This window comes from Ovis canadensis, chromosome 24 (genome assembly GCF_042477335.2).
Source record: "Ovis canadensis isolate MfBH-ARS-UI-01 breed Bighorn chromosome 24, ARS-UI_OviCan_v2, whole genome shotgun sequence".
Classification (NCBI taxonomy): domain Eukaryota; kingdom Metazoa; phylum Chordata; class Mammalia; order Artiodactyla; family Bovidae; genus Ovis; species Ovis canadensis.
In genome coordinates, this window is record NC_091268.1 from 41,183,080 (window position 1) to 41,205,408 (window position 22,329).

At 53.3% G+C, this 22,329-nt stretch overlaps 2 protein-coding genes and 2 long non-coding RNA genes across 9 annotated transcripts in view; 3 read left to right on the forward strand and 1 right to left on the reverse strand.

The window, feature by feature from the left end:
* Nucleotides 1–399, forward strand: part of LOC138428925 (uncharacterized) — a 7,637-nt gene extending 7,238 nt beyond the window's left edge. The window contains exon 3 of the long non-coding RNA XR_011252622.1: nt 45–399. This is a non-coding gene — a long non-coding RNA (uncharacterized lncRNA). The remainder of the gene's footprint in view (nt 1–44) is intronic.
* SH2B1 (SH2B adaptor protein 1) lies at nt 377–9,151 on the reverse strand. Of its 6 annotated transcripts, XM_069569862.1 has the most exons (11): nt 9,059–9,151; nt 8,815–8,957; nt 5,666–6,690; nt 4,964–5,065; nt 4,641–4,732; nt 4,354–4,529; nt 2,601–2,804; nt 2,195–2,406; nt 1,886–2,057; nt 1,333–1,432; nt 377–1,149 (listed from the first exon to the last, which is right to left on the reverse strand). In XM_069569862.1, the coding sequence occupies exons 3-11, from the start codon at nt 6,599–6,601 to the stop codon at nt 1,131–1,133; spliced, it is 2,013 nt and encodes a 670-aa protein (XP_069425963.1). In that variant the 5' UTR covers nt 6,602–6,690; nt 8,815–8,957; nt 9,059–9,151; the 3' UTR covers nt 377–1,130. The 6 variants fall into 6 exon arrangements, with proteins under 6 accessions (XP_069425963.1, XP_069425960.1, XP_069425962.1 ...); XM_069569859.1 differs by having other exon boundaries at nt 1,830–2,057; nt 8,815–9,124; XM_069569861.1 differs by lacking the exons at nt 8,815–8,957; nt 9,059–9,151 and adding an exon at nt 8,633–8,759.
* On the forward strand, nt 8,742–15,694 carry LOC138428926 (uncharacterized). Its single transcript, XR_011252623.1, has 3 exons — nt 8,742–8,857; nt 11,960–12,042; nt 13,971–15,694. It is a non-coding gene; the product is annotated as an uncharacterized lncRNA (long non-coding RNA).
* A 1,263-nt stretch (nt 15,695–16,957) lies between these two features.
* Nucleotides 16,958–21,486, forward strand: TUFM (Tu translation elongation factor, mitochondrial). The gene is made up of 10 exons (XM_069569870.1): nt 16,958–17,646; nt 17,750–17,944; nt 18,682–18,848; nt 19,074–19,178; nt 19,268–19,432; nt 19,565–19,697; nt 19,781–19,885; nt 19,999–20,150; nt 20,241–20,360; nt 21,117–21,486. The coding sequence occupies exons 1-10, from the start codon at nt 17,604–17,606 to the stop codon at nt 21,288–21,290; spliced, it is 1,359 nt and encodes a 452-aa protein (XP_069425971.1). The 5' UTR covers nt 16,958–17,603; the 3' UTR covers nt 21,291–21,486.
* The last annotated feature ends 843 nt before the right edge of the window (nt 21,487–22,329 follow it).

Sequence of the window (22,329 nt, forward strand, 5' to 3'; positions counted from 1 at the left end):
TAGCCCAGCCCCTCACAATCTCTCCTGGCCTGTTTTCTCTCCAGGGTAAGAAGCCTTAACTGAAGAATCCAGAGCAGGAAGGTCTGTACTGATTGGTGATCATCGATCCTGCTGTTCATGGTCCTGTCCCACTAAGCGAACTTAGCTGGAGACCCTGAGAAGCACCATTTGGCTCCGCACTTAACCCTCAAGAAACAGGACAGTCCCCCCGGGAGCAATGGGCCAAAAGCTCAGGTCTGGGAGCAACAGGGACTCAAGATGACCCAGACCTCTGGCCTCTCAGCTCTGAAGTTGGCAACACTGAGTGGGCTACCTTCCTGACCCGCCAGTCCCAGCCCCCCACTGCAAACACTGGCCACAGCCATCACAATGGAACTGAGATAAACCCTTTTATTTATTTATGCTTCTCCATTTTGTTTAAAACAACAAGAACAACCACCTTAATATAACTGACAGCCCTTCCCCCTCACCCTTCCTTGGGCTGAGGGGTGGTTAATGGGGAAATGGCCCCCAGGGATGGGGCTGACCGTAAGAGCCCCTAGGGAGGTAATGGAGCCTGAATCCCCTGCCCAGGGGATGGGGCACCTGTAGTGTATGAACTGGGGAGTTAGGGCTTTTGAACCTTTTTGTACCAACATACATGCCCTTGGCCGTCAAGGGTCAGGAAGCATGTGGTGAGGGGATTCTCACTGCTCCTCTGTGTCTCAGCCCAGCCCCAATCTCACCAACTGAGGGCTGGGGAGCAAGAAGAGAGAGGGTGGGGTAGGGTGTCTCACACAAAGGAGTACTGGTTATTTATGGCTCTGGGATGGCCCCCTTCTTCTCCGTCGCCCCCTAGTGGTAACTGCTGGAGCTGCACCATCAGGGTCACCCCGGGGGCCCCAGCAGATCCAGCGCCTCCCTGGGCCTCCGTGCCTGGGGCTACGGCCTCTTCCAATTCAACCACGGGGACCAGCTCAACCACGGGGACCAGCTCTTCCTGGATCCCTCCACTGCCCGCTTTCTCTTTCTCTTGCCTCTCTTTGGCTGCTGCGGCTGCTGCTGCCGCCACTTCTGGCGCCCCCGACGCCTCTTCTGCCCCAGGATGTGGGGGATCTGTCCATGAAGGGGGTTCAGGGGGCTGGGGTGGGTCATGGGAGGTGCTCGGTTCTGGATAGGAACGGTAAGCAGACAGACTGATGGTGGAGGGAGGCAAGCTCTTGGAGCAGCCTCCCCTTCGCTCATCCCCTCCCCGGAGCCATGTGCTATCTCCCCCAGATCCCGTCTCCTGAGCAATCCCCCCATCCATGGAAGATGGATCATGGGCGGCGGTGAGAGGAGGACCACACTTACACACAGTCACTCGCTCCGAAGGGCATGAGGGTGGAGGAGGCATCGGGGTAGCATCGATCTCCCTCGCACACCCCTGCATGGCTCCCGGCCTGCTCCCGGCCTGGGGGGTAGGGGAGGGGCAACGTGGGGACAGATGGGACATTGGGGGTGGGGAAAAGGGAGAGATCAGACAGGGACATCAGACACCAAGGGAGGAGGGAAGGGGATCAGACCGAGCACCCCCAAGAAGGGCAGGCCCAAGGTGAGGCTGTGATGGAGGGCAAAGACAAGGCCAGGGAGGACGCGTCTAGGAGACAGACAGACGATGGAACAGACGGGCCGATGGAATGGGAATGCGCGAAACCCAGCTCTCCACTTCCTCCCAGCTCCAGCATGGAGCCTGCTGCCTTCCTACGTCCCCATGGGCTCCTTTTCCCGGAGAGACCCAACACACAGGCATCTCCTCTGCCCCCGCTCTCCTCCTTGGGCCCCCCACCCCGGCTTGCTGGCACACACACCTCCTCACTTCTTGGGTGCACGGGCACCTCCTCCCCTGCAGACCTGCTCTGCTCACCCTGCTGTCGCTGGGAGGACACGACATAGCTGACAAGGACAACGTCACTGGAGCCTCCAGACTCCAGGGGAATGGGGTGCATCCGGAAATGCTCGAGCATATCAAAGATGGACTGGAACCACAGGTGCTGGACCCGGCACTGACCTTCCTCATTCAGCGACAGACGCAGGTGCTGAGGGTGGGACGAGTGGGATAAAACAGGAGCCTGAGCCCTACCAGTCACAGAACCCTCCTCCTCCGATGGCAGCATTCCCCCACTCGACCCGCAGGCCCGCTGCCTGCAATGGAGCCTCCTCCTCAGGCACTCACCTTGGCCTTACCCTGGAAGTTGAAAGTGAGGACATATTCACCCCGTCTTGTCTCACTCTGACGTACCAGGAAAACCCCGTGGGAGCCAGTGCCTCCAGCCAGCACTAGCTGGGCGGCCTTGAGTCGAGAGAGCATCCCGTGGAACCAAGGATACCCTGAGAGGGGCTGGTCCCCCTCGCCTCCCTCTGGCTCTCCTTGGAACAGTAAGGACCCTTCAGTAAAGACAGAGGGAAGGAAACCAGGTGTCAGGGAAGCCACCCTGATCCCAAGGAGAAGAGAAGCCTTGCTCTTCCCTCATGGGTTACTCCCGAGCCCCCCAGGTCGGACCCCTGAGGATCCCAAGACAAGAGTTTTAGGTAGGTGGGCACCAGGCCTGGAAGCAGACACACACTCACACCTCTGGTACCTGTGGCTGTTTCCGGAGTGTCCAGGGGTGGGTAAGGGGCTGCGAGGGGATGAACGGTCCCTGCTGGGGGTCCCTCTTCAATGGGGATCCGTGGGGGCAACTCTGGGGGAAGCAGTTCCATTGAGTCAAAATGGGAGGCGGCGATGGAGGCGGAACTGGGGGAGATGGATGCCGAGGGGCGGTCTGACAGGCCCCCGTAGGCCCCTAGAAGAAAAAGGGGAGAGTAAAACTGAGAACTTGAAGCTTCTTTTTGGGAGGACTGGTCTGCCGGACCCACTTCCCCAGCGGCCAGGCTACCCGGTGGGCACTGGCGTCAGCCGGCCGAAATGCTGGCTCCTTCTTCAGGCACTGAGCCTGATGGTTCTCATCGGTGGCTCCTAACTTATACTTCACACACTGCTGAAAGGGCTGCAGTGACATCAACAAGGTCTTAGAATCCAAATGTGTCCACATCTCTTCTGAACCAACAGTTGAAATTACTGCAACTCTATAGTTGCAGAATTGGGGGGGTAGAACCCCTCAAGTATTTTCACATTAAAAATAGGTACTTTCTTTGTCTACAGGACAAAGCCCTCAACTCTCAGTGGCATCAAAGATTCTACTTCTGTGAATTCCGTCAACCTAACCCGCCTGATCTTCAGGTTACCCTGTATTCCCGTGTCCTCTGATTTAGCCCAATTATCCCGCCTAACTTTCTCAGATGTCCAGGGCTCTTCCCACCTCAGGTCTCTGCTCACACGTCTCCTTTCTCCAAGCCACGTTCTTTTCTCCTCCCCTGTGCAGAACTCCTCATCTAGCCCACCTTCCCTGATTCTCTTCCTCCAAAGTTCCCAAGGCCTCCTGTTCAGGCTCACCAGGTGGGAGCCCTGTATTTTAGGAGTGATGTCAACTCAGCTAGACCGTGAGCCCACAGGGCAGCTCTGAGCTCCTCATCCTGCCCAGAGCCTAGCCTAGGTCGAGGAGGTACTAGGAGTTCCTGAGTGTCTGCTGAGCAGCAGGCAGGAGCCTACAGGTGCGTCCTACATATTAGTGCTGAGGACAGGAATATGCGGGGTGCAGGGCACTGTGGCTCAGGATCAAGTTGGCATAGCCTTTGTCTTTGTCAGTGATCCTTGGATGACCTCAGAAAAGCCATTTCTCCTCTCTGCTCTTAGCTGCCTGAGAAATGAGGAGATCAGAACTGAAGACCTGGTAAGGTCCATTCTGGCCTCTAGATTCTTTAATACATTTGTTTACACAGGCTGTGTGCAAGGTACAGTGAAACTGAAGCTCAGAATGGAGGATTGGAAGAGTGTAGTCGAGTCTAGAAAGGTGAGCTGGGGCCAGGTAGACACATCTTTTTGTGTTTATGTGTGCGGACAGCGTATGTGTGTGTTTAAAAGTTGGGACTCAAAAGAAATCCCAGTACCACCAACATATGCATGGAGATGCAGAGCAAGAAGACAACAAAGATGTGCACAGCGTTCTGCGAGCTTGGAGAAGAGAACCATTATCTCTGGCCAGAGTGGTGAAGGAGAAGGTGACGGGGCGGGGACAGAACGCTGGAGAAGGGTGGGCTTGGGGCTTGGGTCGGGGCAGTGATGATGACGGTTCTAACTGGTAAACTGTGGCTGGGCCTGTTCAGGGACAAAAGTCAAATGTTGGTGGGTGGCAGCTGAGCGGAGCCTGGAGAGAGGGCCAGGGCCCGGGCCTGCCGGCCAGGGGGCTTACATAACAGGTCCCAGGGTCCTCAGCTCTGAGGCCCCACCCTTACCCTGCGAAAGGCGGTCGCTGCTCTCACTGGGTCCCAGCAGCAGGCCCTGGCTGGGCAGACTCTCCGAGTGGTTCAGGCAGGGCGGCTCCAGGCTGTCTGTATTCTCCCTTGTCAGGAAGGAGGTCCCAGGGGCCAGAGGGAGGGTCATGGGGCGGGGACTGGTAGCAGGGTAGGGTCTGCAGAGACAGGGAAAACGGTGCTGGGAGGACAAGTCACCGCGGAGAGGCAGACAGCTGCTCCCCAAGCCCACCCCTGGGCCCCTCAGTGACAGAAGTCGGGCTCCTCACCCTGGGCTCAGGCATTCTTGGATGTCAGACACCCAGGCCTTCACATGTAGCGCATCGGCTGTCTCCAGGATGTACTCCGAGGGGCCTTCCACCTATGGGGACAAGAGGAGGCCCACAGGCCACTTCCAGGTCTCGAGGCCCTAATGCACCCCTAACAGGAGCAAGGACATCCTCCTGCTCACCCCCCTCCCAGAAAAGCCGCCGCCCTGGGGACACATTCTCAGGGCACCTTCCTTGTACGTGTATCCCTTGCTTCAATGTCCGAAAAGAGCTTTCTCTCTAACGTGAGTGCTCCAAGAGGGCAGGGAGCCCAGGCCTCCTACCTTAACTACAAAGGTGTTCTCCCGGTCAGGCATCTCCAGGGCTGTGGTCGTCCGCACATCGGTGATGGTGGAGCAGGGAATGCTCAGTCGAGGCCGAGACGCCTAGGTCGCGAGAGAGAACAAGACCCAGACTGTTGGTGTGGAGAGACAATCGTTCCCCTCCCTCCAGAGATTCGGCCTTCCTTCCACACCCAAAGGGCATTAGACAAGTAACACTGCTTTCTCTGTCGTGCCCACAGCGACTAACCCAGAGTCAGGAGCTAGCTTTAAAAAACCCAGGCCCTCCTGGGTGGCTCATTGGTAAAGAATCTGCCTGCCAGTGCAGGGGAGACAGGTTTGATCACTAGTCCGGGAAGATCCCACATGCTGCGGGACACCTAAGTCTGTGCGCCACAACTACTGAGTCTGTGCTCTATAGAGCCTGCGAGCCGACACTACGGAAGCCGGAGCGCTCGAGAGCCACGGGCTCCACAACGAGAAAAGCCACTGAGGTGAGAAGCCTGCAAACCATGAGAGTCGCCCCCCTTTGCCACAACTAGAGAAAGTCCACGCAGCAACGAAGACCCAGAACAGCCAAATAAACAAATACAAATTTTTTTTAAAAACAAACAACAAATAAGCATAGCTCGGTATGTGGGCCAAGCCACCACCCTGGTTGCTCAACCCCTTGCTCCCAGCCACCCCACCTCCGCTGGGCCTCACCTTGGGGGGTACGAAGAACTCCAGCCGACTTCCTCCTCCTTCTCCTTCACTTCGAAGCAGCAAGCGACACTTCTGCCACTGAGGCTGCCCCCCTCCCCCTGAGGTAGGCCCCGCTGCCCCTCCTCCCCGGCCCACTCCAGCGGGGTCAGGGGCAGCCTCTTCAGCCCCCATGAAACTCAGCAGCTCTTCCCGCTGCACCATGCCTGCACCATCCTTCAAGGACCCCCCACCGCGACTGAGTCTCAGCCTCTCGAAACGGTGAGTCCATCTGTCCCCGGGGGACGTCCCGTCGCTGACCAGCCCCCTGCTGACAGTCCCAGCCCCGCCAGAGGAGTTGGAGTTGCTGTTCCCACCTAACGCCGGGGGCCCCGAAGCTGTCTCTAGGGGCCCTGCTGGAGAGGGCGGGTCAACGGTCCCCCGCCACTGCAGGATGCCGCGGACCGAACCGCGGACCGAGCGACCCACTGAGCGGAGAGAGAAGCGCTTCTTGAGCTTCGGCTTCGAGGAGGTCGTAGAAGAGGAAGAGACCGAGGAAGGGAGGGGGCCGGCCAGGTCCTCAGATGATCGAGAAGGGCCCAGCACAGCCAGGGGCCCGCCCGCCCTGCAGCTCTCAAGGGACAGGTCGTGTGGCGGGACCTCCACACCAGGACTCAGAGGAGCCAGGAGGGGTGGCGACAGGGAGCCGGAGGCCCGGGCCACCTCCGCTTCAAAGTGCTGCAGGAAGAGCTCGGCAAAACGGCGGGAGAAGGCGGCCTCGGCCCCTGGCCCTGCGTACTGGGGGTGAGAGGCCAGGTAGAGGCGAAAACGGCGGGCAAAATCCAGGGCGGCCGCCCGGGCGTGGGACTCGCAGAACTCCCGCCAACTCGGGGGAGGCGGCGGGGGTAACGGGGGAGGGGAGGGCGAGGCCCCATCCTCTGGGGAAGGGGCACCATTCATGATGGCCCCCAGGAGGCGGAGAGGGGGAGCTTGTGGGGAGGGGCGGCAAAGAGAGAAGCGGCCAGAAGACACGGGGTGAGCGGCAGCAGCTGCAGAAGGAAGAGGCACATATATGGAGTCACTGCTGAGGTGGGACGGGGCCAGACCCCCTCCTCTGAGCGCAACTGGAACACACACCACACTGCCTCCCTGCCCTTCCCCAGGTCCTTGCGCCCCACAGGCCCCAGCCAATCAACCACCCACCCCCACCCGCCCCCGACTCCAATGTCTAGCCTGCACCCCTCCTCCTGCTGCCTCCCTGATCCACATTCCCTGGCTTCAGCTCCAGGTGTGATGGACGGCTGGACAGCGCCTTCCTCTAAACAGGAATCTGTTTCACGTTCCCTCCCTTCTCTAAAATGATCCTTCGATATTTATCACCTGCTTCCCAGTTGCCGTTCTTACCTTTCCCTGCGAGAGGTTTTAACAGCCTCTTTAACAGAAGAGGAACCCGGAGCTCAGAGAGTTTCAGAACTCCAAGTCTCCTGTCTTTCCCACGGCACAGCCCTCGTCCCCAGGCACTGACCGTGCCCGTCTCACGTCACTGCCCCTCACTGCCCCAGCTTGCAGGGGAGCCAGGCCTGTGGAGCTTAAGAGACCCTGCCTCCCATGGTCCATCACTGAGGACGGAGGTTGCTCATCGAGGACAGACCAATGAAAGCCAACCCCAGGGCCCAGTACCCAAGCACTGTACTTGGAAAGCTTGGAAGGCTTGGAAGGGCCAGAGCCCACTTCTTGGGTGGCCCTCCAGTCTGGGCCCCAGAGGCAACAGCAGTGTGGGCTGGGTCTGGGCGAGTCTTTGCTGGCCGCAAGGTAAAACAGAGAGCTGGGGCCTTGGGTTTCTCACCTTCCTCTTCTCTCATAGAGGAGTGTGCCCTAAAGGCTGGTTGCTTGGTGGTTAAGGCCATAGGTTCTGGAGTTAGACTTAGGATGAAATTCCATCACTGCCACTTATTAGCTGGGTGATCTTGAACAAATTACATGTCCTCTCTGAGCTTTGGTTTTCGTATTTATAAAACAGGACTAATGATCCCTAACCCCTAGAACTGTTGGGAGAATTAAACAGGACGTGTCCCGGCTTGACACAAAGTAAGTGCACAACAAATGACAGTCGTTATTACTATCTTTATGGGGTTCTGATTTTCTCAAAGAGAAATCAGCAAAAGGAAGAGCCTTCCCAAGGTCTTAAAACTAGCAAGTGGCAAAGCTGGGCAGGGAATTTACAAGCCCATGGCTCCTCTGTTAGTGTTCCTCCCCCATGTTATACTTGAAGATGACTGGCACCAAGGGGGTGAAGGCAGTTCAGGCAAGTCTCCCCAAACCCCAGACTCCTCTTCAGACCCAGGTCAGCGCCCCCTCCCCTTTCTCTTTGGCTTGGACCCTACACACTCAGATGGCTCCAACCACAGGGGCAATTCCAAACCAACGAGAAGACGCCAGGAGATGAAAGAGTCATGGAGCACGGGGGAACCGAGCCAAGAGGTGTACACACAGCAGAGGAGAGCCCAATCTCCAGGCAGAGGCCACCTCAGCTCACACCGGCCCACCCAACCCTCTGCACCACAGGCAGACACAGCCCCCCTTCAGGCCCGCTGACCCTGCGGGCCCTAAGCTGGTGAGTCAGTTTCTCTTTCGTCAAGCGGGACTCAGATACATTTTTCCCACTGCACCTGCCTCTTGGCTCAGTTCTGTTATTTCCCGAAGGGCGGGTGGTGGAGGGTGCAGGCTCCGCTCCTGGCTCGGACCCTCCGGACCCGGTGGTCAATCCACTCCGACCCGACCCTCCTCCCCGGACACCCTCTACCCGCCCATTCCCCGGGGCCGCAGCCCCCAAGGAAGCAGCCCTGTCCGCTGCACTCTCCGGGGCCGGGCGCCCCTCCTGCCTCTAGCCCCCCCACGCCCGCCCCCACCCAAGGGTCCTCGCAAGCGCCGGGGCCGGGTCGCGGAGAGGGAAGAGGGACTTGAAGAGGGGGGTTCCGGTTCCGGTCCCACCTGCATCTCGGTCCCCGCGGTTAGCTCCGGCGGCGGCGGCAGCTCCCGCTCCTGCCCCACCCCCTCTCCGCGACTAGCTCCCAGCCCGGTTCTGCGCAGGCGCCGGGACCCCCTTTTTCCCGTCACCGTAGGAAGCGACCATAGAGAAGAGCGGGGAGAAGGAAGGGCACCTTCATACTCACTTCCGCCATCCTCCCACTGCGTGCAGCCCTTCCAGAGCTGAAAGTATGTGAGTCTCGGAGGGCTCAGTGACTTCTCCAGTTGCACCTACCAGGGTCGGCAGGAACAGCCATAAGAAGGGGTTGGGTCCTACCAGAACATCCTCCTGGAGGAAAGTCGGGACAAAGGAGAGCTGTCAACCATAGAGAAGGGACTTTAGTGGAGTAGAGTCTCGAGGGCCTGACGGAGGCTAGAGGAGCCAGGTACCGGAAACCAGCGAGTTGAGAAGGGTTTTTGAAGGGCCCGCCGCAGCCTAGAGCGCCGTCCTGGGCCGCTGAGGGGTTCGAGGGCACCGCCCCCAAGGAGCTGGGGGAGGGAAGATGCGGGTGACCTTGGTGAGGCCCTGAGAGGAGGCGGAGCCTGAACTTACGACCTTGGTGGTTTCTTTGACAAAGTACTGGATGTTCCAGGAGATTCCATCTCTCAGCTTGGGAAATGGAAGTGAGGGCGGTAGGAATAATGAGGTCAGTTTTGGACGTGTTTGTGGGACGTCAGGAGACAGTTGGATATACAGTCTGGAGCTCAGGAGAGACATCAAGGCCAGATGTAGAAATTGAGACGGTATTAAGGTGTAGTAGAGGGCAGTTGAAATCATGAGCACGATGAGATCCTAGTCACTCAGATCTCTCATTGACCCAGCTCCACTGGCCTAAGCAATAAGGGACTCTTTGGACTCAAGCCATTGAAAAGAATGGATCAAGTTTCTTCAGGAACAGCTGAATAAAAGGGCCAAAAGATATCAGGAACCTGTGGTTCACCTCTAGACTGAGCTCTCCCCGTGCCTCTCTTAGTGGCAAAATAGGTTTCTATAGCTCCAAACTTAAGTCCTAATAGCCTAGCAACTCTTGTAGGGGTATGTTTTTCCTCTGAGATTTGCAGTAAAATTTCCAGAACTGACTTTAGCTGATTGGCTTGTATCACTTGCTATTCCTGAAACACAAAGTCTTGGCCTAGCCAGTCTTAGTCCCCATCTCTCCCCCAGCTCTAACCGTATTAGCATCAGCTCACCAGATGGCCTTTGTTAAGGTCTTCGTCACCATCTTCGTCCATCCATCTTTCCAATTCAGAAGATGTCAGTGGAAAGGACTCTAGTTCTGTGATCACCCCCCCTCCTCCCTGACAGGTTCACACACCCTTTCTCTGTAGTTGGCCCATTGTTGTCCAGAAGAGAGACCAGGTGAGGAATACAGAAAGGGGCTAGTGATGATGAATTAGGTTTGGAAATATTGTCTAAACTGTCCAATAAACTGTGCAATGACTGAAATGTTCTCTATCAGGACTGCCTAGTGTGGTAGCCACTAGCCACATGTGGGTTTTGAGCACTTATAATGTGGCTAGTGTGACTAAGGAACTGAAGGGTTTTTTTAGTTAATTAAAATAGTCACATGTGCCTGATGACTTACTGTATTGGTGTAAGAGATGTCTGAGGACAACTAGGTGGAGCTGTCCAGCAGACAGATCTACAGTCTCAGCAGTGTGATCCGTGATCAGATACAAGTAGTGTTTAAAGCCATGGACATGAATTAGATTGTCCTGGTAATACCTGTAGAGAGAAGAGGGCCTAGAACTTAATTTAGGGAAACCACATTTAATGGGCAGGCCAAAAAAAAAAAAAAAGTAAAAGTGCCGGGATGTCTTGGATCAGGTTTTCCAGAAGCACACCCAGAGATGAGAATTTGTGTGCAAATGATGTTTTTTTTTAAAGTGCTACCAGGAGAAACTAGTAAAAGAGTGGGAGGGGCAGGAGAGGAAACTGAGAGAACGTGTGATCTCAGAGAATGTGTGAGAGCAGTTCAGCTTGATTCCTCAGGGAAGTTCTGGATGTAAGTTGTGACTCAGATTTATCCAGAAACAAGGGAGCTGGCCCTTTCCCGTACCAACATTCTTCAGCTGTTAACTAGGGCTTCCCCTGGGAGATGTCAATTCTCAGGCACTTCATCAAGGCAAAGCTTCCAGTAGCCTGAGGACAGGACAGTTCTCAAGAAAAAGAAAAAACATCTAGAAGGTCTAATTGTATGAAAAAACACCACACGCCAAAGACCAGGGGGTGTGGTAATAAGAGCCTGTGCATGTGAGCATGCGTGTAAATTGGGTGGCGTGGGGTGGTTTGAGCAAACACTTTATACACAAATGACAAGGGATCCATAGGACTGGGCCTTGCTGTTGTCTCCTATAGAAAACATTGACTTAGATTGCTTAGTGACTTTGTTGAGAGTCATTTTTAGGGAAGTGAAGGAAGCAGAAGGCAATGGCAGCAGACTGAGGGATGAATGGAAGGTGAACAAGTGGGGGTAGGAATGTGAAGTTATCCTACACAGTTTGGCCAAAAAGGGAAGGAGATATGGAGGATTGTAGAGGATGGAAAGGTTTGCTTGTTTGTTTATATCCTGAGGGAAGCTGGATTTTCTGTCTGAAGTTTTAGGAGAGAGGATCCAGTAGAAGTAATTGAAGGAGTGAAGTTTCAATTACCACCCCCAGGGGAAGGATGGGTCCAGAGCCCAGTTAAGCAAGCTGTTAATGTGAAAAGCAAAACACTTCTTCCTCCTTAGGAACAGGGGATGTAATATTCAGGATGCTTTCTGCTACAAGTAATCGGACCACCGCCTCCCCTACTCCATTTAAGGTCCTAAAAGAGGGGGAGTTTGTTGGTTCACAGAATTAAAAAGTAAGAGGTATGGGCTTCCCTGGCAGTCCAGCGGTTAAGACTCCGTGCTTCCACTGCAGGGGGCACGGTTCCATCCTTGGTCTAGGAAGACCCCATGTGGCATGGCAAAAAAAAAAAAAAAAAAAAATCAGAGATAGAATGACGTGAGGCATGGCAGGAGCCAGAGACTCAAACAGGGTCCATGTGAACTTGCTCTGTCTCTTAGCTCTGCCTTCCTCTGGGTTATCTTCCTTCTCAAGCAGATTGCCCTCTCCCAGGGAGCAAGATGGCCACCAGAGTCCCAAGTTTACATTCTACTAGCTTCATGGTCCCAGCAGAGACAGATCATAGCTTTTCCAATAATTCTAGCTCAAGTGCAGTAGGGCTGCACCTCATCAGCTCAGCTTGGGTCACCCAGTGCCCATCTTTTGTATAATAAGGAATTTGTCTGGTCTTTGTTGCAGGTTCCTAACACAGAGCTTTTAAAATTCTTGGAATTTCCTGAGTAACAGAAGTGTCTGTTACTTGTGAGCCCCCTCGATCACACGTGAGTTTTTGCTGATGAAATCACTAATAGCAAGCCTCTACATAGCTTCAAGATGGGGACTGGTCAGCAGAAGCCCCAACTTTATGATTAGAGGGTTGGGATTTTGAGCCAGTTTGATCTCCAGGGAGGGAAGGGGACTTGAAGATTGAGCTCAGTCACACGGCAGTGATTTACTCCATTGTGCCTAAGTAGTGAAACCCCTAGTAAACACTTTGGACACTGAAGCTCAGTGGGGCTTCTTGTTGGTGAAGACACTGATGTGTGGGGAGAGTGATATGCCCCAAGTCTACGTGGACCCTCCAGGATTTCTCCCTATGTAGCTCCTCATTTAGCTCTTCCTGACGTATCCTTAATTATAAAATACAATCGTAACTGTACTAAAATGTAAGTATAGTGCTTTCCTGTACCCTGTGAATTGTTCTAGCAAATTATCAAGCCTCAGGGGGCTCATGGACACTCCCAGATCTGTAGGTGCTTGCCAAGGATAGATGGCCAGGGGACCCCACTTGCAGCTGGCATCTGAAGTGGGGGCAGTCTTGTGGAGTGAGCCCTTACCTTGCGGGGTCTCTGCTAACTCTGGGCAGTAAGTGCCAGAACTGAACTTCAGGTCACCAGTGGGGGTTGAAACACAATACTAACCCTGAATGGACAGTTGTGACCGTGAAGGATAGATTAGGTTGATTGGTAAACACTGGATCATGGACCGATCAATCACCTGAGGTTGGGATAGGCTGAGCACAGCAGAGGGTGGTTCTTCAAAGGAAAACCAGAGTCTCTCACTGAGGGGGAATTGGTTGCTTACCAGCTTCTTCTGGAGGTCATCTGGACCCTCCCCCGCCCCAAGAGATGGATATGTCAAATTCAGCCGTAAGTGTTTTGGCCAGAACTTCCTGTCCTTCCAAGCAAATCATGCTTTGCACAATCAGAACACTCTGACAGCTAACATACTCCACCTTCACTTAGGTTTGTCTCTGGTATTACACACGCCATTTCCCCCACTTCTGCCAGTCTTCCTTCTCTGGTTTCAGGCGCCAAAGTGTAGCCTCCTCTAAGAAGCCATGCAAGGCCAATGCACCGAGGCGGCCTCTCAAGTGCCTTTTATTTAGCAGCTTTTGTGTGAGCTTCACAGAGTGTTTCCAACTGGAATGTCTCCAGTCACATCTGAGTGACATGAGTGTGATTGGAGTTCTGTGTTTGGAAGGATATTCAGGGCCAGTATGGGAGCGTTGAGACTGGATATAGAGAGGAGATGGGTGCAGTGGTCCAAGAGGGGGATGATGCTGACCCAGCCAAGGCAGTGCAGTGGGGTTAATTCCAAGGTGAATGTCCAGAGGGATTTCTGAGGAGACACTGCCAGGCTGGCTGGAATATCCTGAGTGACAGAAGTGTCTGTAACTTGTGAGCCCCTAAAAAGAGTGAAAGATGCCCCTGAGTTTCCAATAAGTCTGTTGAGTGGTACCAAGGACAAGGCTCTAAGTCCTAGTCCCCAATTTGCCACTAAGTTATAGGTCAGCCCAGAACCCATGTCAATTACAGCAGACCCCACCTCCTTTTAGAAGCTACAGCTACAAAAAAAAAAAAACCCTTACAGATCATAGTTTTACCTCTTCACTCCCCCCATTTTATAAAGCAGAGGCCTCAGAAGTTCTAGTGATTCGCTTGTATTTTTTAAATGAATGTGAATACAAAATTTGCTTTCCACTGAAAACACAGAAACTTAAGCCCAACACAATGCTTCACTGAATGATCAACTGAAATGATTCAACAAATTCTTCCTTCAACAAATGTTTCTTGACCTAAGTGTTAGACACTATTCCTAAAATAAAAAATAAAAGTTCTTAGTATCATGAGCTGGTGAGAGAGAAAAAAGTAACAAAAAACAAAACCCAACAAACAAGCAAACTACTAAGATAATTTTGGATATTTAGGTGCTATCAAGAAAATAAGAGGACCATTGGTAAGAGGGTGTCAAAAGAGGTGACATGTGAGGTTGGAAGACGAGAAGGAACAAGCTGTGGGGAAAGCTCCAGGGAAGAACATTCCAGGAAGACGGAAGCACATTTGCAAAGACCCTGAGGTAAAAGCAATCCTGGGGTGTTGGTGGAACAGAAGGATGCCCAGTGTGGCTGGAGAGAGTGAGAGGAAAGTACCAAATGGGGATCAGAGAGGTGGACAGGGGCTAGATCATGGCCATGCCAGACCACAGGCCCCAGGGAGGATGTCGGACTTTTTTTTCTTAATGTTTACTGACAAAAATATGTATGTTACTGAAATATAATTTACCTGCCATACAATTCACCCATTTAAATAAGTAGGAGTTTGGATTTTATTCCACGTGTACTAAGGGAGGATTCATTTCTGATTCACATTTTAAAGACTGATCTGGTTGTGTGGAAGATGGATTTGACAGATATTGAGAGTAAGGACAGAAGCTGGAGGACCCACTGGAGAGATCATGAGGTAACTTAGGCAAGAGATGATCCCAGTTTGAAGCCCAGTGTTGACAGGGGAGAGAGAGAAACGGTTACACTGAGATTTATTTTGGAGAGAGAACCAGTGGGACTGGGTAATGGACAGATATAGGTTTGGGGGAAAAGGACAAAGGTGGTGCCATTTATTCAGATATGTAAAGAGAGTATGGGAGAAACATAGTGTCCTGTTTGGAGTATGTTAGGTTCATAGCATCACAGTGGTAGCACCCTTCGATTTGGAAGGCTCATGAACAGTTCAAGTGCAAGTATGCACAGAGACCTGCTATGGCCAGGCACACAGTATATGGAGATAAAGGAAGCCCAGTCCTCACCCCACTCAAGTCACTTAGTCTCAGACAAGTGACACCAAGAAATACGTCCAAGTGCTGTAAGGCAGACTTATCTGTTAGGGTGTATTTGGCTTTAAGTAACAGACAACTCTTAACACCATCTGCCTTAAACAATAAAGACACTTGTCATCTCACACGATGTAGAGTCCAGGCTTCTAAGATCCTCTTTGCCCACTTCTGGATTTTTGGCTTCACCATGGATGGGAGCATGATGGGCATGGTAATTCCAGGCTTCCCATCCTGATCCAACAACTCCCAGAGTCAGAAGGTGGTCTGTCTCCTCGGTGTCTCCTCCTTCTTTTTAAAATATTTATTCATTTATGGCTGTGTTGGGTCTGAGTTGTGGCACGTGGGATCCTTGTTGTGGCACGTGGGATCCTTGTTGTGGCTTACAGATCCAGAGCACTCCACCGGCTCAGTAGTTGTGGCACATAGGCCCAGTTGCCCTGCAGCATGTAGGATCTTAGTTCCCCATCTGGACTTGAACTCAAGTCCTCTGCACTGGAAGTCAGATTCTTAACCACTGGACCACCAGGAAGTCCCAAAGGTCACTTTTTTGATGTAGAAGCGGTTTCAGGACCATGAGCAGCAGCTGTTGCAGACAAGTCTAAGTCCTGGCATTTAGTGTCTGGTGGCAGTGTCAGGAGAAGCAGTTTTCTTACCAGGTCAGGTCAGACCTGTGGCTTAGGATCCATTTCTTCAGCCCGTTCCACAATTCTGTAGGCTGCCTACCACCTTGACACAGTTTTCCAACCAGCCCATGTAAATTCTATTATCTGCAAATCCAGACTCCTGTGACATAGGGTGCAACAGGCAAAAGCTCTACAAAAATTCTGTCCCTCTGGACTCTTTCCTGAGCACTGTGTTTTGCAAATTTCAGTCATTCACATACACCTCTCCCCAGATTTGCCATATATTCATATCACCCATTTTATCTACCAAGTGTTGTTTTTTTTAATTGATTCAACATTTTTTTAAATACAACATTTACAATGCCAGCCTTTCTTTCAAACTAATACACATTAAAATGAATATAGCACCACTAAAAAAGAAAGCATTAATTTAAGTACCAGCCCCCAATATTTCATATCCTGGTTAGTGGCTGATAGTGTCTTAGGATAAATTTCTAGAAGTGGAATGACTGAGGTTCAGGTTGGGGACAAGGAGAACCCTTTCATATTGTACAAGCCCTTTCTCATCAAAGCTGATGGGTTTAGAGGGCCAGGAAGACAGAAGTCTTAGCAAGTTTCTCATTGTAAAATGACAGTTAAATTATAGTTCGGTGAAGTGGCTAAGTGCACACTTTTTTGGAGTTTAGCTGTGTTGGGTTCCTTAATTACCATGATGCTCAGTTTTCTCACTAGTAAAATGGGGTCCTATCACACAGTATAACATTGAATGTGATACTGAATGAGAAGCAACATGAAGCACAACGCCTGAACCATGAAAAGCTCTAATTCTGAGTCCCCCAAACTCCTATGAGTTTAAGAAGAGTATTAAAAATAAATATAGTTTTCTTGTCTGTACCCAGATACTACTGAATCATAATCTCCAAGGGAGGAATTAAGGAATCTATTTGAAACAGACACCATCAGCTGAGTCTTAGGAGCTGATGAATTTTGGAAACATTAATCAAGGTTAAGCAGCTGCTATTATCATCCCACGGTGATGAGATGATGGATGTGAAAGTTAAAGGTCACTTACTATCCTTGCACTCATTCATTCAGTCAACAGACATTAATTGAGCACTCACTGAGTGCCCCGCCCTGTGGTAGGTGCCAGGGACACAGCGGGAACAAGACAGACTCAGGCTGCCCTTAAAGGCACAAGAAGTTGGTCTCTCACCTGGTCATCTGTAAAACCGGGTGGGTTGACCGACGATCCAGAGAATTACTCTGGCCTGCTGAGGGGCGACAGGGGTGGACAGGAAACTGTCCCCCCTGGCTCACAGGGCATTTGAGCCAGGGGAGGGTCTCAAAGACTGTAGGACCCGGAGGCTTTTGGACCCCTTTTCTGCCTCTTGCCCAGCTCATTTCCTCTCAGAGCTAGATGTCAGGATCTTCCTGTAAAGTAGATACTATTCCCACTTCACAGATAAGAAAACAAAGGCTTAAAAGAGAGGTGGGTCACACTAGAGACCCACCCCCAACAGGTTCTCGGGAGTCTTCCCTCAGCCTGGCCGCAGCGGCTGGTCCTACCTCCAGCTGCGACACAAGGCCGCCAGATCTGTCGTCAGACCCGCGCGGCGGGTCGGACTGGACTCCAAGTGGTTCGGGGCCAAGACGTTCCGGAGTCATCCACGCCGGGGCCGCTGCCTCTGCTTCAAGAAGGCCTGGACCGTCCCTCCGGACCTGGCCTCGCCCTCCCACGATACGTGCCAGTACAGCTCACGGCCCTGGGAACTACAACGCCCATGAGCCTCCGGGGCGTAGGCGCGCTATGAGATGCTCCACATCGCCTCCCGGCGCCACCAGAGAGAACTGCGTGGCTCCTGAGCCCGCGAGGTTGGAGGGCGCCGTGGAAAGCTTCCCCACCTTACCACCATCAGCACTTTCCTGCACGCGTTCTGTCGCGCGCCCGGAAGTTCACAGGGCCATAGAGATTGGAGGCTAGAGGGGCCCAGACGTGCCCTCTCGGTCCTAACTTCCGCCGGAAGCGACTTCCATCCGCAATTGCCCTTTCCCCGCTGCACGCGCCGGCCCCCGTGCCCGGTACTCTCTACGGCGCCAGTACGACCACAATGGCGGCCGCTACCCTGCTGCGCGCGACGCCCCTTTTCAGCGGTGAGGGGGCGGGGAGGGCCACGGCGCCCCGGGTTCACGTGGGGGTCGTCGGGAGCGGCCGGGCTCAGACCTGCGCCGTGACTCCAGGCATCTGCCCCGGCAGGTCTCGGCGCCGGCCCAGCACCACTATTGCAGGGTCTTTTGCGGCAGCTGAAGGCCCCGGCATTGCCCGTCTTGTGCCGTGGCCTGGCTGTGGAGGCCAAGAAGACCTATGTACGTGACAAGCCCCATGTGAACGTGGGTACCATCGGCCATGTAGACCATGGCAAGACCACCCTCACCGCGGCCATCACGAAAAGTAAGTGGGGTTGGGTTGGGGGGCTTCCAGCAACGCCTGCTCTGCAGGTGGGACTTGGAGCCAAGGGGGCGGGGCCCGCGGAGGAACTGCCTAGGTGTTTGGTGCTGCCCCAAAGGCGCCAGGTGGCTTCCCAGGTGGCGCTAGTGGTAAAAACCCCGCTCGCCAATGCAGGTTAGGCGTAAGAGAGGTCGGTTCGATCCCTGGGGTCGGGGAGATCCCCTGGAGAAAGGAATGGCAATCTACTCCAGTATTCTTGCCTGGAGAATCTCATGGACAGAAGAGCCTGTCCATAGACTGTCCTTTTCTAAAGTGGAAAGGGCCTTGCTGAAAAGTGTGTTCCCTTTCTTCCCTTAGTTTTAGCAGGCTACAGTCCATAGGGTCGCACAGAGTCGGACACGACTGAAGTGACTTACCAGGGCACAAGGCGCCAGAAATTGGGCGGACAGTACACTGCAGGATGCAGAAGACAGATTTCCCGTGAACACGAAGTTTTTGATGCATAAGTTGGGGGACCCCCCCAGTGGCCTCCCTCCAGCCCTGGGAAGGTGCCCTGTAAGCAGAATTGTTGGCCTAGAGAAGTCACAGGGCTAGCCCTTGAGGCTCTATTTTCTTTCTGATCTGGAGTTACTAGTCCCAGGAGTTGAAGGAGGGTATCTTGGAAGGTTGCTTTTCCTAGACTGTCCTTTTCTAAAGTGGAAAGGGCCTTGCTGAAAAGTGTGTTCCCTTCCTTCCCTTAGTTTTAGCGGAGGGAGGTGGGGCCAAGTTTAAGAAGTACGAAGAGATTGACAACGCCCCAGAGGAGCGAGCCCGAGGTATCACAATCAATGCGGCTCATGTGGAGTATAGCACAGCCGCCCGCCACTATGCCCACACTGACTGCCCCGGTCATGCAGATTACGTTAAGGTGAGAGAGCCGCTGGGGACAGGGCTTGGGAACTGCCCCCCTCAGGAAAAACGTTAGGATTGTGGGGAGGAGGTTAAGATATTTGAGATGTATGGGTTGGAGATCCTGGATCTGTGGGCCTGGCCAGTCACAGCAGGTGGTAAAGAAGTGTCTGTGCTTAGCTAGGTGGCTGGGGAGTGGAGGAGGTCATGGAATTGCACTACTTCCTCTCCTCTTTCTCCCCAGAATATGATCACAGGGACTGCCCCCCTCGATGGCTGCATCCTGGTGGTGGCAGCCAATGATGGCCCCATGCCCCAGACCCGAGAACACTTACTGCTAGCCAGACAGGTACTCAAGAGCCTGGGAAGGGGTGGAAGGGGGAGCGGGCGGGTGTTGGGCCATTCAGGACACCGTCTGTGTGTCTTTCTCACCTGCAGATTGGTGTCGAGCATGTGGTGGTGTATGTGAATAAGGCGGACGCTGTGCAGGACTCTGAGATGGTGGAGCTGGTGGAGCTGGAGATCAGGGAACTGCTGACTGAGTTTGGCTACAAAGGGGAGGAGACTCCAATCATTGTCGGTTCTGCCCTCTGTGCCCTTGAGGTGAAGGCGGGGTCAGGCTGGGGAGGGGGCTGGATGGGCACCCAGAGCTCTGCTCTGAGTCCAGGGCCTAGCTCTGGGCAAGTAAGAAGAGCAGAATGGAAGTTTCAGAGTCCTGTCACTTCCCGCTCATAGCAACGTGACCCCGAGCTAGGCCTGAAGTCCGTGCAGAAGCTACTGGATGCTGTGGACACATACATCCCAGTGCCCACCCGGGACCTGGAGAAGCCTTTCCTGCTGCCCGTGGAGTCAGTGTACTCGATCCCCGGTGAGGACCTGGCTCACTGCATTCCCTTCCCCTCTCTGCCGCTTCATCCGGTGTCCCTGATGCCCTGTCCTGTTCCCTCCCAGGCCGGGGCACAGTGGTGACAGGCACGCTCGAACGTGGCATTTTGAAGAAAGGAGACGAGTGTGAATTCCTGGGACACAGCAAGAATATTCGCACTGTGGTGACAGGTACAGGAGGCAGCCTTGGGACCCAGGCTAGGGTGACATCTCCCCCCCACAGACCCCCCCCATGCCTTCCCTCTGCCCCCACACCCTTCTCCTGCGTGTCTCCCCTCTCTTAGGCATTGAGATGTTCCACAAGAGCCTGGATAGGGCAGAGGCGGGCGACAACCTTGGGGCCCTGGTCCGAGGCTTGAAGCGGGAGGACCTGAGACGTGGCCTGGTCATGGCCAAGCCAGGTTCCATCCAGCCCCACCAGAAGGTGGAGGCACAGGTGAGGGCTCTAGGTGATGGGCAGGCACTGTGGAAGGTCGGTGCTTCCAGCCAGGCCCGGCTTCACCCATGTTCTCGCTCCCTCTCACAGGTGTACATCCTCAGCAAGGAAGAGGGTGGCCGCCACAAGCCTTTTGTATCCCACTTCATGCCTGTCATGTTCTCCCTGACTTGGGACATGGCCTGTCGGATCATCTTACCTCCAGGGAAGGTATGATGTGTATGGCAGTGGGGGTGACTTTTCCTTGGTGAAGAAAGCCTGGCTGATGGTGCAAGAGGAGAGCTGGTGATGGAAGGGTCAGATCAGTGGGTTCAGGCGGAACGAATCCTCTTCCAGGGTTCCTTAGCTGTGTTAGCATTGACCCACACAGATTCCCCAGCAGAGTTCCTGTAGTAGAGAGTTCCACTGTATTTTACGTAAAGGCTCAAGAGAAGTCTTGAGCCCAAGACCTGCGTAACCCCAAATTTTATAAACAATTTTTTTCCTCAAGAAAAGCTTTAGAGACGCTAATGGCTAGTCCTTTTTAATTTTTATCTTTATAGCTTGTTTATTGGCCTCCCTGGTCTTCGTTGCACTGCACAGGCTTTGCTGTTGGGAGAGTGGGGGCTCCTCTCCAGTTGCAGTGCACGGGCTTCTCATTTCGGTGGCTTCTCCTGTTGCAGAGCCCAGGCTCTAGGGCATGTGGGCTTTAGTAGTTGTGGCACAGGGGCTTAGTTGCCCCACGGCACGTGGGATCTTGTTTCCCAGATCAGGGATCGAATCCATGTCCCCTACATTGACAGGCAGATTCCTAACCATTGGACCACCAAGGAAGTCCCATGAGTCCTTTTCTGCCTTTGCATATGCCTAACAGCTAGGACAGAAGTTTCCCCAGAATCACCCTGCTGCATTTTCCCATAACCTTTAACCTTGGTAACCAATAGGAAGTGAAGGTGCCCTGAAACATGGTCTGTGTCTGCCTTTCAGGAGCTTGCCATGCCTGGGGAGGACCTGAAGCTCACGCTCATCTTGCGGCAGCCAATGATCTTGGAGAAAGGCCAGCGTTTCACCCTGCGGGACGGCAACCGGACCATCGGCACTGGCCTCGTCACTGACACGCCGGCCATGACCGAGGAGGACAAGAACATCAAGTGGAGTTGAGTCTGGACCTCTGCTGCTGGGGCTCTCTTGTGTTCAGGGCTGCACTGGCCAGCGTTCTCTCCTGCCTCTGTGGCCCTCTTTGCAGGGCAGAGGCTGTGGCCCAGCTGAATTGCAGCTAGATACTTCCCCTGGTCCAAGGGCCATGTGGCTGGCCAGGTGAGGTAGGTCAATAAACTGTTCTGTGAATAGAAAGATAGCCTGTGTGTCCTGTGTCATTTGTACTCTGGGAGGGTGGGGGATATAGAAATGGAGCTGAAGCCCAGGATACATGAGCTTGGGAGTGATCCCTGAGCCATTTGAACTGAGAGTACTTCTCTAGCCTCACGAGTTCATCTCTGGTACACGGTGGAAGAGCTCTTGTCTTAAAGCAGTGCTGTGGCAACATGAGGAAGGTAGAGAAACTAAAGGACTGAAAGCTATCCTAGTGAGCTTTCTATGATTGCTTCAGTTCAGTTCAGTTGCTCAGTGGTATCTGATTGCGACCCCATGGACTGCATGCAGTACACCTGTCCATCACCAGCTCCCGGAATTTGCTCAAACTCACGTCCATCGAGTTGGTGATGCCATCCAACCTTCTCATCCTGTCTTCCCATCAGATGGCCAAAATATTGGAGCTTCAGCATCAGTCCTTCCAATAAATATTCAGGACTGATTTCCTTGAGGATTGACTGGTTTGATCTTGCTGTCCAAGGGACTCAATCTTCATCAACCCCACAGTTCAAAAGCATCAATTCTTTGGTGCTTAGCTTGCTTTGTGGTCCAACTCTCACATCCATATATGACTACTAGAAAAACCACAGCTCGGACTATATGGACCTGTAAAGTCAAGTCTGCTTTTCAATATGCTGTCTAGGTTTGTCATAGCTTTTCTTCCAAGGAGCATCTCTTAATTTCGATTGCTTAGCAAAATGCTACATAAAACAGGCTAAATGTTAGCTATTCCTAGAGATACTGGTCAAACGGTTATAGCTTGGGCCCAGTTCAGGTGCCTGGTCTCTTTGAGTTGTCACCAGCCTGTTCATGTCTAGCTACCCTTATT

Excerpts from the sequence above, each read along its gene's own strand:
- TUFM (XM_069569870.1), top strand. The coding sequence starts at position 17,604 with ATGGCGGCCGCTACCCTGCTGCGCGCGACGCCCCTTTTCAGCG. Across the intron at positions 19,433-19,564 it reads CTGCCCTCTGTGCCCTTGAG|CAACGTGACCCCGAGCTAGG; the intron begins GTGAAGGCGGGG and ends TCCCGCTCATAG. Across the intron at positions 20,361-21,116 it reads TCATCTTACCTCCAGGGAAG|GAGCTTGCCATGCCTGGGGA; the intron begins GTATGATGTGTA and ends TCTGCCTTTCAG.
- SH2B1 (XM_069569859.1), bottom strand. The coding sequence starts at position 6,601 with ATGAATGGTGCCCCTTCCCCAGAGGATGGGGCCTCGCCCTCCCCTCCC. Across the intron at positions 4,530-4,640 it reads CAAGAATGCCTGAGCCCAGG|ACCCTACCCTGCTACCAGTC; the intron begins GTGAGGAGCCCG and ends CTGTCTCTGCAG. Across the intron at positions 2,805-4,353 it reads CAGCGACCGCCTTTCGCAGG|GGGCCTACGGGGGCCTGTCA; the intron begins GTAAGGGTGGGG and ends TTTTTCTTCTAG.